Here is a 13,540-nt window from a genome sequence, read left to right as displayed (position 1 = left end):
TATTTGCAATTATTATATGTTAAATGGATTTTGGGACTGGATAGAAGAACCCCAAATTATATAATAGAAGAAGAAGTCAAAATAAAATGGAGGAATAAAATGGAATAAAAGAGAGGGCAATAAGGAGAGCTGTCAGGTATGAGGAGAAGTCGAGAAGAAGAAGTCAGAGAAGAAAATAATCCATGTATAAAGGATCTAGAGAAAGGCAGGACAAGGAAAGAGGAAAGTAATTGGGAGAGGAAGAGAGGAGAGTTGATAGAGAGGGCAGGAATGGAGAGGGAACAGTTGAGAAGAGAAATGGTGGCGAAGGATCAGGAGGCGGCGGAGAATTTTGTAAAAAGAATAGAAAAAAGGGAGAGGGAGGAGAGGCGAATAAAGATAAACGAGTCAAGGTACAATAGAAAATATAAAGAGATGTTTAACAGAAGAGTTATCAAGGTATTTACTAGGAAAAAAGAAAAAAAAAAGATAAATGTTGATAGCCAGGTACAGATGCGGGAGGTGAAGAGCAGCCAACATTGGAGGGAGGAATTAAGAGGATAGGAGATGTAGATTATGCCAAAGGGAAGAGGAGAACCTAGATCATATACTAAAAGAATGTGAAGCGACAAAAAGTGAGATACAGTTAGAGGAATTTTTAGAGAGGAAGGAAAAGGTTCAGAAGTAATGAGATGGATAGAAAAGGTTAGAAGGGAGGATAGGAGTGGAGAGGGAAATTGAAGGACAGTCAGAGAATTGAATGAGAGTGGGAGTTAGTTAGTTAGTTAGGGTGATCTGTAATATATATGTAGGTAAAAAATCAGGTTACATGTTTGCAATTTTTATGGATATGTTTGTAAATTTATGTAATGGTTGACGGAAGTCATCCTAAGCTACAAGGCATTAAATAAATAAAAAAATAAATAAATATATAGTTGTTATTACATATATAATATAAATATTAAAGAATTGTAATATGTTTTATAAATTTTTAATTTTAGATGTTATTTAAATATTAATATGCATTATTATATCTATATTATACCTATAATAAAAATTTGATTCAAGATAACATAATTAATAAATATTAACATATAGAGTTACAAATATAGAACAAATTAAATACAATTTAAAATATAAATCAGAATTCAATTTAAATTAGATAATACATTTTTAGTACATTAATAATATAATGTTAAATATATTGCAGATACTTTCTCATTTAATATAATTAAAATTATTCATATAATATAACATAATTGAATTATAATTATTTATATATTATAATTATGAACATAATTTACACTTAGTTTAATTATATATTTAATTATAATATAAAATAATTTAATTATAATTATTTATATATTAAACAACAAGATATAAGAAAACTAGCGTCTCCGAGCCACAGCGGATGGTAATGCCTGAAAATTCTTTAATTGTACGCGAAAATTTAAACGAGAAAGGCATATGCATATATTTTACTTGGTGCATTTACCAAGATATATAGATTCTCATTTTTGAGAATTCTATAAAACCCTCTTTACCCCTCTGAAGAGACGTAGGCGAGAAAAATATCGGGGCGAAGTCGCTGAATCGGGAATTTATTTATTTATATATTATTATGAATACAATTTACACTTTTCTTTACTTCATGTTAATAAGGAAATAAAAACATCAGTGAATTAAATTAAACTTTGTAAATGCGTACATTTAATTATATATTATACGTACATTTAATTATATAATATTAAAGCACATAAGCATAAATAATAAGTCGATAACTATAAACATTATAAAAAGCTATTTGTAAGAAAGATATATAGATGTGTTTGCGTCATAATTGTTACTTTCATTAAACGGAAATTATTGATATTCTACAAAATTCTGAAAATAATCCTGTTGACATTTGATTTCGAAAATGCGCCTTCGTATCTTGCTTTGAATATTTGAAATATGTTGGGCTATATAGATATATATTGGTAAATTTGCCATATGTCTGTAGAATTCTGCTAATTTGCTTATCTAAAACAGATTATGTCGATATTAAGTATTAGTGAGAATAGCCAATAATCAATTATCAACAAATATTATATTAAATATGATCTCGTGTATGTATATATATAAATATAATCATATTAATATATATATATATATATATATATATAATACATACACAATAATCTTAAATATATAATAAGGATAAATAATAATTATACATTATAAAAATTACAACTTTTTTTCTCAGAGTCAAAATTTTAGTTATCCCGAAAAAAAAACTGGTTTATAAGTTTGTAAACATTTTTAATCAATTAATGTCGATTTTTATATAGATTTCATTTCTTCATCAAAAATTTAGCAATCGAACAAAATGACATAAATTTTAAAAAAATGAGTAAAGCTCTAAATGTGAAATATAAATATAAATTTTTCGAACTCTTAAGAGAGAGCCAAATGTGAATAATAGTGCTTCAGTTTCAGAAATAATTAATTTTTTTAAATAAATTGTTTTTTAATAAATTGTATATATAAAGTATATTTCTTTCCGCGACTAAATAACTGAGTAAATCTCAATTCAAGATTTCTATTAAAATAAATTATCCTAATCTCTATAGAAAAGCATAGACGAAAGAATATCGTGAGAAAATTACTGAAACAAAAATCATTCTTTTATTGTATTATGTGTTCTGTCATATTACGTGCATAGTATTGCACTATATTTTACTTAACAATTCTTTTGTCTGCAAGGAATGTTTACAAATAATTTTGTAAGTAATGACAAATAAAAATCTATAGAATTTAGAATTAGTGATTTTAAAAATAAAATTAGAGATCTATACGAGTTACGGTTATCACAGAGAAAATATCGTTATAATAATTGATATATCTAGCAAACTATTGCATTAATTCGTGTTAACCTATCCATCATTATTAAATTTTTGATAAACTAATGACTCGTATAATATTAAAGTATGCGAATCACATTACATAACACTCTCCAAATCATATTGAAAAATATTTAAATTTATTTAACTAACAATAAGAGGTAAACATCTAGATTAACTAATTATAAGATTTAAATCTAAAGCTTATAAATTCTCTTTTTAAAATTTATATAAATCGATTTTTATTAAAATCACTAAAGTTTCCAAGTAAAGAAATTCTCTTCCTTTTTTGCTTTCATTTGTTCACTCATTCTTTCCCACTCTGTCATTCACTAAAAATTATATATTTTGGAAATAGTATATTTTCAGAAATTAGATATAAAAAATGCTTATTTCATAAAAGAAATTAAATGACATTATGAAATTAAAAGACATTTAATTTTTGCTTGTTACTTTCGTATACCGTAACAATAATATATACTATATGAAAGCAAAAAATTAATGATTAATAAGCGAATACAAGTGGAATATTAGTACAATATTCATAAAATTAACTTTCATTTTCCTATTTCTCTCTTTTACAAAAAACTATAACTTCTTGCATTTATTTAATTCAACTTCTGTTGCATTAGTAAATTTATCTGTTAGAAAGTCGTAATCATCTAAAATTATTTTGATATTCAACAGTAATATTAAATAACAAATTTATGTTGTATCATGGTTATTTATTTTACATATACATATATAAACACATGCAATTTTTACCTTTATCAATTGTTCCACAGAATACACATGATTAATAATAACAGTAAATGTTACATGCTCGCTGACTTGTCTATAACAATAAAACAATAAATTTAATTACATATTTAAACTGTTGAATGATAGATATATATTTACGAAAAAAGCTGTATTACCTGGGTCTTATGTTCTCAAGTTTTTCTAATATGATGTCGAGTACTACAGGATTCCTTGCATGCTTCGCGATAGTAAAAAGAAAGTAATTAATATAATCTTTATCGGAAAAATCTTCTAAAAACATAATCGATGTTATACTATCATTTTTTATTGGATTTAAAGCGGCTTTGATAAATTGTGAATCCTCAGGACAAGACAGATATTTTAAAATTTTAGTTTTAAATTTTTCTTTTTCCAGACGATATACTCTACACAAATGAGAATCTTCGTTAAGAGAATTGCTAAGAGAATAGTTCAATAATTTTAAACCTTGACAGTATGTCCATTCTTTCCACCATGGCAAAAGTCTATGAGATTCAATAAAAAACAAATTCTGTTATAAGTTTTGCATATATTAATTTAATATTTTGACGAAATAATTTAACAAATTATAATTTTATAACATATAATCTAATAAAATTAAATTTTGATCAAATAATGTAACAAATATTGCACATGTATCTACAAAACATTTAAATTAAAATAATCGGAAATATACGAGAAAAATTACGTGTTCTTTTCGGGATCTGCGAGATGTCGATTTAAATTATTCTGGGCTGCTTTTATGCATATGCGATCATCAAGATTACATGCCCATTTCGCAGCCTCCATTCTCAAACTCTTTTTAAGATCGTGTTCCTTAGAAACTTCATCGTATTTAAGTTTATCAAGCAAAATGTTTAGCAAGTATAGCATTTTTTCCTAAATATATATATATATATACATATATATATATATATACATATATATACATACATACATACATACATACATACATACATACATACATACATACATACATACATACATACATACATACATACATATATATATATATATATATATATATATATGTATTTATATGTATTTATATTGTTACTTGATATAAATTTTATATTTTTCGATTCTTGCATTATGTTTCGCTATATAGAAAGATATCTTGCGCAATTGTATTTTACATATTAAGAAGGTTTATATATTAAGAACATTCTGTCTTTGTAAACAGCTATGAATTTTTTTATAAAGATATCTATCTTATATAGCTATACTTATATATACGTATTTATACACAAATTTGAATTTTTCTTGCGTGCACATTCGCACATGCTTAACACATGTTCATATCACAAAATAAACATACAGAAGTGCATGTATGCATATATTGTAGACATGTAAACATAAATGTAGACATTATTATCTATTGTATAATATAATTTAATAATTTATTAATTCTTTTGTGTATTAAACATACAGACAATTAATACATATGTTTCCTACTAACTTTCTATTTCAAAATTAATGATATTTAAATCGTTATTATAAATATCATGCTGTGATAAAAATGATAAAAATTTTCAAATTTTTCTCCCTTTTCTTCTCCAACTTTTTATAATATTAGTACATACTCTATTTGAATGTTAATTTACAAATATATTTATCTTTCATCCAAAATAAATATATTTAAACTTTTTTACCTAATCAAATTTTTTCTAGCTACATGTATTTTATTGTATGTATCTTTTTGGAAAGCACTTAATAATTATAAATGCACACAATATTAATATGTGCAATAAGTAATATGTTTTTAGTATGTTGAAGACATCACTATTGACATTGTTTATAATATGTGTTATTACCTTGATATTTAAATATATTTGTTCCCGAAATAGAAAGATATTGGACAGATATTCTAAAGCTTTGAACATAGGATACCATGCGATGTAGTCTGTTTCTCGTGATAGATATTTCGTAATATTCCAGAATACAGTGGAATTAAGTTGGTCTGTTATCATTAAGTGGAATGCGTCATCGATAATTTGAGCACGATTCAAAACATGTATTTTCTTATAATTATAAAAATTTAGAAATTTTACAATTCTTTGCCAGTTCTCGATTTCATAATTGACTCGATAATAATCTGTAAGACAAATAAATTGTATACATATATATATATATATATATATATATATAATTTTTTCAAAGGGTTTATCAATACAAGTATCTGTTTATACTTTTGTACATTAATAATCAAAATCTATCATAAGGTGAACATAAATAAAAATGCAATTTGTATATTATATTAGATACAAAATCAGTTTGCATGAAAATTGAATATTTCCAATAATTATACGTATGTATGTATGTATATATAATGTATGTATGTATATATGACGTATAATAAATGTAATGTACATAATATAATGAATAATATTTTTAAGAATGTAAATCTTTATCTCCAATGTATATGTAGGATAAACACTATAAAATGTAATAAATTTATTCCAAACTTACTAGATTGTTCTGTATTATGTATTACAATGTTACCGAACTTTATATGAAACGATTCAGGTATGTAATAATTACTGTATATCGTTACTTTTAACTGTCTGATAGACTGATTATAATCTTTTTCTAATTTCACTGACCTAACATCACAATATTTTTGTTTTGGTAGAGAAATAATTAGCTGGCTTATAGTAGATAAATTGTCTGTAGATATTTGAATGGACGAAAAGTTCTTCACAATTTCACCAAAATAGTTAAAAGTTGATTTGCTAAAGTTATAAAATTTATTCAAATTTTATTGATGTGTTAACGAAAAATATTATAAGCATATATATACATATATATATATATATATATATATATATATATATAATTATTAAAATATAAAATTGTTAATTATATTTAGTTTAATTTAATTAAATATATAATTAATTACATAATTCATCATATGATTTACAATTTTTAAATAAATATTTAATACTACAGTTTAAATTATAATTTAAAAAGAATGGCCACTTGATTACTTTTAAAAGATAAGTGTATATGTAAATTGAAAATATATCTTAAATATTTAATGACATTGAAGATAAGAAGAATTGTAAATGGTAATATTAAAGATAATAAAGTATGAAAGAAATGATGTAAGTTTAAAAAAAATAAAATAGATTTAATTTAAATAAGAATTATAGTAGTATGGTGCATTACTTACTTGTCCTTTACATATATACGGATACTCTGCCAAAATATCTCTGTAGTAACCATTCTTTGAAATTTACGCAATATACTGGATACTATAATTATATAATTTAGATCAGAATATGAATAAGATAGTAGTTATAGTAAATAATAATTAATAATTATGGTAAAAGTGCATAAAACGTTACACATTACCGATTTTATGATCATTTGAATATGTTATAGAGGAAGTTATCCTGAGTAATTCCGCGCAAAAAAGTAAACGAAAGGCGACATTGGTTTAAAAGATATAATAAGTTAAAGTTTGACAATTTTAATACTTTTCTTAAGCAAACTGATATTAAACACATTAATTTGCAATTGACAATTACATATTTTTTTTAAAACAACTATGTTTTTTTCTTTAGATCAATTGATTCGTCTCATTATTTAATACATAAAAGTATTATGGTAAGATAATCGAAAAATAAATATTTTACTAGATATTTTATAGCTTATGTAAAATTAAAATATCTTAAAAAGTACTCAATGAAAAAATACTTTATTATAGCGTTTTGAAAAGCTCTCGAGGTAATCTACAAGAATATGTAATAAAAATAGAGATTTTCATGTAAAAAAGTATTTATTAATGACCTTGACTTGATTTTGACAAGGTCAAATTCATATTTTCATCATGTGTATCCCTTCAAGCTGCGAAACTTTCGTTCGAAAAATTCTTTTCAATAAAATCATTAGTTCGCGAGATAATCGACTGTATCACTTAAAAAGAAACATCCTATATATGTAATATATTTTATATATATATAAATTTTATATACTACAGCTTCATTACGTATATATATATGTGTGCATGTGTATAATGAAGAGATTATACAGGGTGTCAAGAACATTTTTGCAGTCCCGAAGTGTGCAGGTAGATCGGCTTAAATTAAGAAGGAAGATATACTTTTGCGACATTCGCAATAATGAACGAAAAATTAATTAAAGAAGATCGGACAATGCGCGTGGCTAGAAATGCATGGCGGTAAAGGTGATCTCACTGTAATATAATAGCGGCTCGCGGCGAAACAATGATGGGGGAGGAGAAGAGCGATGAGTGTGTAGGCCCGCGGCCCAATCACTGCTGTTTCTGACACCTTATATATAAAATTAAAATTTGTATCAGTTATTCTATTTCTTTTTATCATACCTTTAATAAAACTGTAATGTTCAAAAGAAATATTGAATGGTGTATTATAAAGTGATGTATTATATTCAGTATCGAAATGAAGGGATTCCTGTTGAATTTGTACCATAAACAAGTTCATCATCTGGGTCCTTGGGAGAGCCTATAGAAAATAGTTTAAATATATTTACTTAATTAATATTAGATTTAACACACAATAGCAAAATGCATTAGAGCTTACTTTCTACGTGTATGTAAAAAAATCTCTTATACTCTTATACTCTTAAAATATAGAATAAATAATTTAAAAATATAAAATATTAATAACAAAAATGATTACTCAACATATAACTTTAAAATTAATATTTTTAAAATTATTAAAATATATTATGTAGCAAAATTATCTTATTATACACAGTTTCTACATGTATACATATATTATGTGAAATCTGAATGATAATTTTTCTTTTTTTATATATAATAATTTAAAGTCGGACAAATGTAACATAGTGACTTTGATACACACACACAAAATAAAAGAAACATAAAAATGTAAAAATATTTTAAATTGTATTATCTATGTATATTGCATTTACTTGAAAATTAGCATTTTTAAAAAACTTTTCTTTGTAAATATGGAATCTTTGCCTATATACATTCTGATTTATAAAAAAAATTGCACGCTATAATGGTAAATATTTAACTTTACACAGCCCCAAATGACTTGACCTTGATATATATTGTCAAGATCATAGCACTGAGTAACATCCAAAAAGTTTTAGGCGTCGCTCGTTGATTATTAAAAAATTCTTCAATATGTTTAATCCTTTATAATTTTCAATATGAAAGGTCAATTATTGCACAATGTGTCTAAAAATTCTGTGAATGTTATAAAACTTCTTTTGTTTATAACTTTTTAATAAACAACGAGCAACGCCAAAAATTTTTTGGATTATTTAGGGCAGTGACCTTGACAATATATGTCAAAGTCGAGTCATTTGGGGGTGGCTGTGTAAAGACAAATATTTAGATAAATATATATATGTTTAACGCAAACCTTGCTCACTTGCAAATAATATCATATATATATATATATATATATATATATATATATATATATATATATTGCTTCCTAGTGAGTAAAGTTTGCGCTGAAGAATGCTTAAAATAACCTGATTGGTGACATATAATCCAAGAAATGCGACAATAGCCTCATTTAACAAAGAGGATAACGACCAAAGTGGATTTTCATAATAAGAACATTCCTGTATTATTTTATGAGCCATAAAGCGGGCAACTTTGATTTTAGTCGCAACAGAATCTACATTGTCATTGTAGATAATATCTGCTTCTCTGAAAATTACAAAAATGTTTTATATAATGATTATTTCAGTTGTATAATACCACATAAAAAATATTGTATTTCCAAATTTATAATTAAATGATTCTATTAATTAACATATTAATTATATATTATTATTATTATAATGTTTTATTTCTAAATGCTCATTACAAAGTAATGCAATATATTGGAAGCGAGTATCGCACTATATATATATATATATATATATATATATATACATATATATATATATATATATAGATATATATATGATCCATCATATTGTTATGTATTGTTAATGTAAATTTAATTGTAAATTTAAAAAAGTTTGATGGATAAGAGTGAAAACCTTAATATAATACTTATACCTATTCTTATACCTTAATATAATTATTTAATTTACAACTTTATATTTTAATTTGTAATTTTCAATTTTAAGATTATAAAATATGTATATTTTAATGTTATTCTTCATATAAGTTGATGTATATTGAAGATATAGGTTATCCAGAAAGTTATTGTTTTGTGTAAACTTCAAATTCAAATACGCATATTTTAGCAAGTGAACTTTATCGAATGAAAAGAGGACCATTGAAGTTTAAATATTTTTGCCAACGAGAAACAATATTTATTTATTCCTGTAGCATAAAATTTAGATTTCTAGAAGCGACAAACTCTTCAAAGGCGTTTCTCAGTAGCTTTATTGTTAAAGATTTTCCTCTGCAAGAAATTGTCGATATGTTTAAAAAAGAGATAGTCAGTTGGTGAGAAAACCGGCGAATACGATGGGTGAAACAGAGTTTCATGGAGCTTCATAGCTCAATTGATTAATGCAGCGTCGGTGTAGAACAATTGGAACTTTTCTGTTGATCAACACCGAACGCAAACTTGTCAGTTCCTAATGCATTTTGTCAATTTCTTGACAGTACCTCTCTCCCGTAATAATTCCGCCCGAATTTAAAAAGCTGTAGTAAATTATCTCGGCTGACGATTACCAAATAGTCACCATAATCTTCTTTTAATACAATTTTAATTTCGAAGAGTGTTTTGGCGCTCCATCATGGTCTAACTATTGTGCAAAACGTCGACGATTATCATATAAGAACTATTTTTCATCGCACGTTACAATGCGATCAAGAGACGGATTATTCTGTTTGTGCAAAATCAGTGCAGAACATACTTCAAAGTGACGATTCTTTTGATTTTCGCTCAATTGATGCGGCATTCATTTCTCGAGCTTTTTTGTTTTTCCAATTCGTTCCAGGTAATTAGAAACAGGTGACTTGCTTACGCTAAGTTTTTCCGCTAGTTCTTGAATCGATGTGCGTGACTCTGTTTCAACTAACACTTTTAAATGGTCGTCGTCAATAATCGCAGTCGTCCAGAACTTTTCAACTTCAAGGCTCTCCACTGAAATTTACGGAAATCACCATTGCATTGTACGTTCATTAGGGATTCCTGGACCAAATGCATCGTTAATATTGAGAGCCTTCAGTTGCTTTACTTACGCCTCATTTTGAATTCATATAAAAAAATCGTTAGAATTTGCTATTTTATCATTCTTAATTTCATAGTTTAAATAAAACGGAAACCAATATCGAAACACAGTTATTTTCATTAAAATGTAGAGCAAAATTTGGGTTTTTACATTGATATAATATAAATACAAAAGAAAGACAACGTGAAATAGCGTCAAATCTTAAACAACAAAAATCGCAATAACTTTCTGGACAATAATAAACTGGACTAATAATAATAATAAACGATTAGGTATGTTTCTCCTCTCAATGCTTCATACAATATATCTTATTCTTTAAAATATATTCAAATAATATTTTAAAAATAGAGAAAAGATATGTAAATAATTTTAGTTAACAAGAATTTGTGTTGTTCTCTTTTTTATTTTTAAAATATATTAATTTTTTCTAATTATATAATTACCTGTAAAGAATAAGTCCTAAATTTATAATGCTTTCGTTTTGAAAATCCGGAAGTGCAATATGATTTATTTCCCAAGTTTGATTCAAACGTTTCCATTTATCGAACAAGTACGTTGTTATATTTCCAACAAATTGGTGTGCAAATTCGCAATGCATTCTACACCACATATTAACTCTGACACTTTCATTTGTACCAGGCATAAAAGATAAATTAATTCGGTTGAGAAATAGTAGATAAATAGGCTTTATAAATGTATGAAAATATGTCTTCGTCATGTTTTTATCATTCCATTCTTTTGTTTGTATCAGTGGATTTAATAAAACTGTATAGTTTTGATAATGTTCGATAATAATATTGTAGATGGGCTTATAGGACATTCCACTTAAAGATTCGGGTAAAGACGGAATCATGTGTTGGATCCCAATATGATCAACATACGTTGCAAACCTATCACATTCAGAAATATGAATTAACAATAATAAAAGACACCGAAAAATCTGATGCAAAAGTAGTTTCAATGAAATTGTATAAAAGTTGCATATATTTTAGTTGTGCGGGATTCGTTAAATGTCTATTTTAGAATATACAAATACAAAATAAATATTTAATAATTAATATTTTAGTATCAAAATTTTAATGCGTTTAATAAAATTAAAATAAATTTCAATATAAAATAGTATTGGAATAATAACTTTATTAAATTGATTTTAATTGATATGTTATCAACGATTTTGTACATAATTTTATACAAGTGAAAGAAACTGCTTATTTTAGTGTTAGTTTATTAAATGAAACACATATGTATATATGTTTTAGTTATTAGTAAAAATAGTATTATTTTTTTAGTTATTAGTAAAAATAGTATTATTTTTTTAAATAATATGGGTGTGTGTAAATACACGTTTAAATACATAAAACAGCATAAGTGTAGTATATATATATAATTGTATGTATTATATGCAGAGTGTTTATGAAAGTTGTATTATATAAGCTTTCATGATCTAATCAAATTTTGATAATGACTTTTATGAACTATAAGGATAAAAAGAATTTATATAAACACGTGTTTTGAAATATTTTCCTTCTAAATTGAAGACTTTTTTAAATATTAGAAATGAATTTCCTAAAATTTGATATTGTAAAATAAACAGTGTAAAACTTAAGTGTTTGTTCAAAATTTCAAATTTCATATAAGCAAGTTTTATAAAAATATTAATCCTTCAAAATCTACTTATATTTTGAAAACAATTCAAATTTCTACCGGAATATTTGATTTCGTTCGAGTGTTGACAATAAAATGCTGTATAAAACGTGTATTATCGCTGCCTACTTTAATTAAATTAATTTTTATTTGCAGCTTACATTTATTTTAATAATAATGATAATATTAAATTGCAAAATTTTTTATCAAAAGATGATTTAAGAAACATATAATTAAGAATGGAAACATTTCAAATACGTACATGTCTATATATAAATGTGTTTTTCTTAGAAAATACTTTTTAAATAGAAATAAAGTGATTTATCAGGACTTGATCATAAACATCGTGAAATTACTATATATTTAACATTTTAACAGTTACTTACCATTGTCGCTCATCTCTTTTATAAAAGGTTTTTAGGCCTGTATCTTCAGTTATATTATAAACTAATTTTATGTTGTAATATCCTGGCAATACATCATTAGGGAATATATATTTGACAATGTTTTTCTCAACATCATACATAGATTTTATCGATGCATAAACGATCTCTTCTTGAGTACTATTCATGAGTATAAAATGTGTAGTATAAAACACACTTAGATTAATATTTTTTACGTGTAAACTAGAATACAATAATATGCTTGATGTTGGATGTTTAATTTCTGTACGTATAATGCAATTGCAGACAAGAATATTTTCTTCGATATGTGTAACGATCATATCATAAAAATGCGGTAATATATCATTTGAATGTCTGTTTAACTCTTCTTGAGATATTTTAATTATCTGATCGTCGGTTAAAAAAGCCGCCGCGACGATGATAGTTAAACTGCTGCTTAACAATAGTTTAAGAAACATGATACTACTTTTATCTTAGATATCTGTAAAAATATATTTTTGTTAGAAAGTACAAACGGACAAATTGGACATAGTACTGTCTCTACCTTGATTTAAATGGAAAAGATGGAATTAAGACAAATATATAAAAATAAACTTAATTTTGAATAACTTACTCTGTATAATGAGATATACTACAAATTCTAAGCAACTGTATGTTTCGTTACAATAATTAGCTGCAATAAATTAA

The 13,540-nt window shown here is 25.1% G+C and overlaps 1 protein-coding gene across 1 annotated transcript; it reads right to left on the bottom strand.

Annotated features, from left to right (window-relative positions):
* Positions 1-1,787: 1,787 nt before the first annotated feature.
* LOC112638521 (glutamyl aminopeptidase-like) lies at positions 1,788-13,025 on the bottom strand. The gene is made up of 11 exons (XM_025410397.1): positions 12,836-13,025; positions 11,249-11,695; positions 9,138-9,318; positions 7,990-8,128; positions 6,814-6,895; positions 6,111-6,373; positions 5,456-5,736; positions 4,330-4,457; positions 3,779-4,126; positions 3,627-3,696; positions 1,788-2,001 (listed from the first exon to the last, which is right to left on the bottom strand). Exons 1-11 carry the CDS (start codon positions 13,018-13,020, stop codon positions 1,843-1,845), a joined length of 2,283 nt encoding a protein of 760 aa, XP_025266182.1. The 5' UTR covers positions 13,021-13,025; the 3' UTR covers positions 1,788-1,842.
* Positions 13,026-13,540: the final 515 nt, after the last annotated feature.

Source organism: Camponotus floridanus, unplaced genomic scaffold (genome assembly GCF_003227725.1).
Source record: "Camponotus floridanus strain SB8 unplaced genomic scaffold, Cflo_v7.5 scaffold316, whole genome shotgun sequence".
In the NCBI taxonomy this organism is placed as follows: Eukaryota; Metazoa; Arthropoda; class Insecta; order Hymenoptera; family Formicidae; genus Camponotus; species Camponotus floridanus.
Note: the sequence above shows the minus strand (reverse complement) of the source record. Positions and strands in the feature narration are given on the sequence as shown.

Bases quoted from the DNA above. Each gene is read 5' to 3' on its own strand.
- LOC112638521 (XM_025410397.1), bottom strand. From the start codon at position 13,020: ATGAATAGTACTCAAGAAGAGATCGTTTATGCATCGATAAAATCTATG. The intron at 6,896-7,989 runs GTATGATAAAAA...ATATAATTATAG, and splicing joins ACATTACAGTTTTATTAAAG to TATCCAGTATATTGCGTAAA. The intron at 2,002-3,626 runs GTAAAAATTGCA...AATCTGTTTTAG, and splicing joins CTGTGGAACAATTGATAAAG to ATAAGCAAATTAGCAGAATT.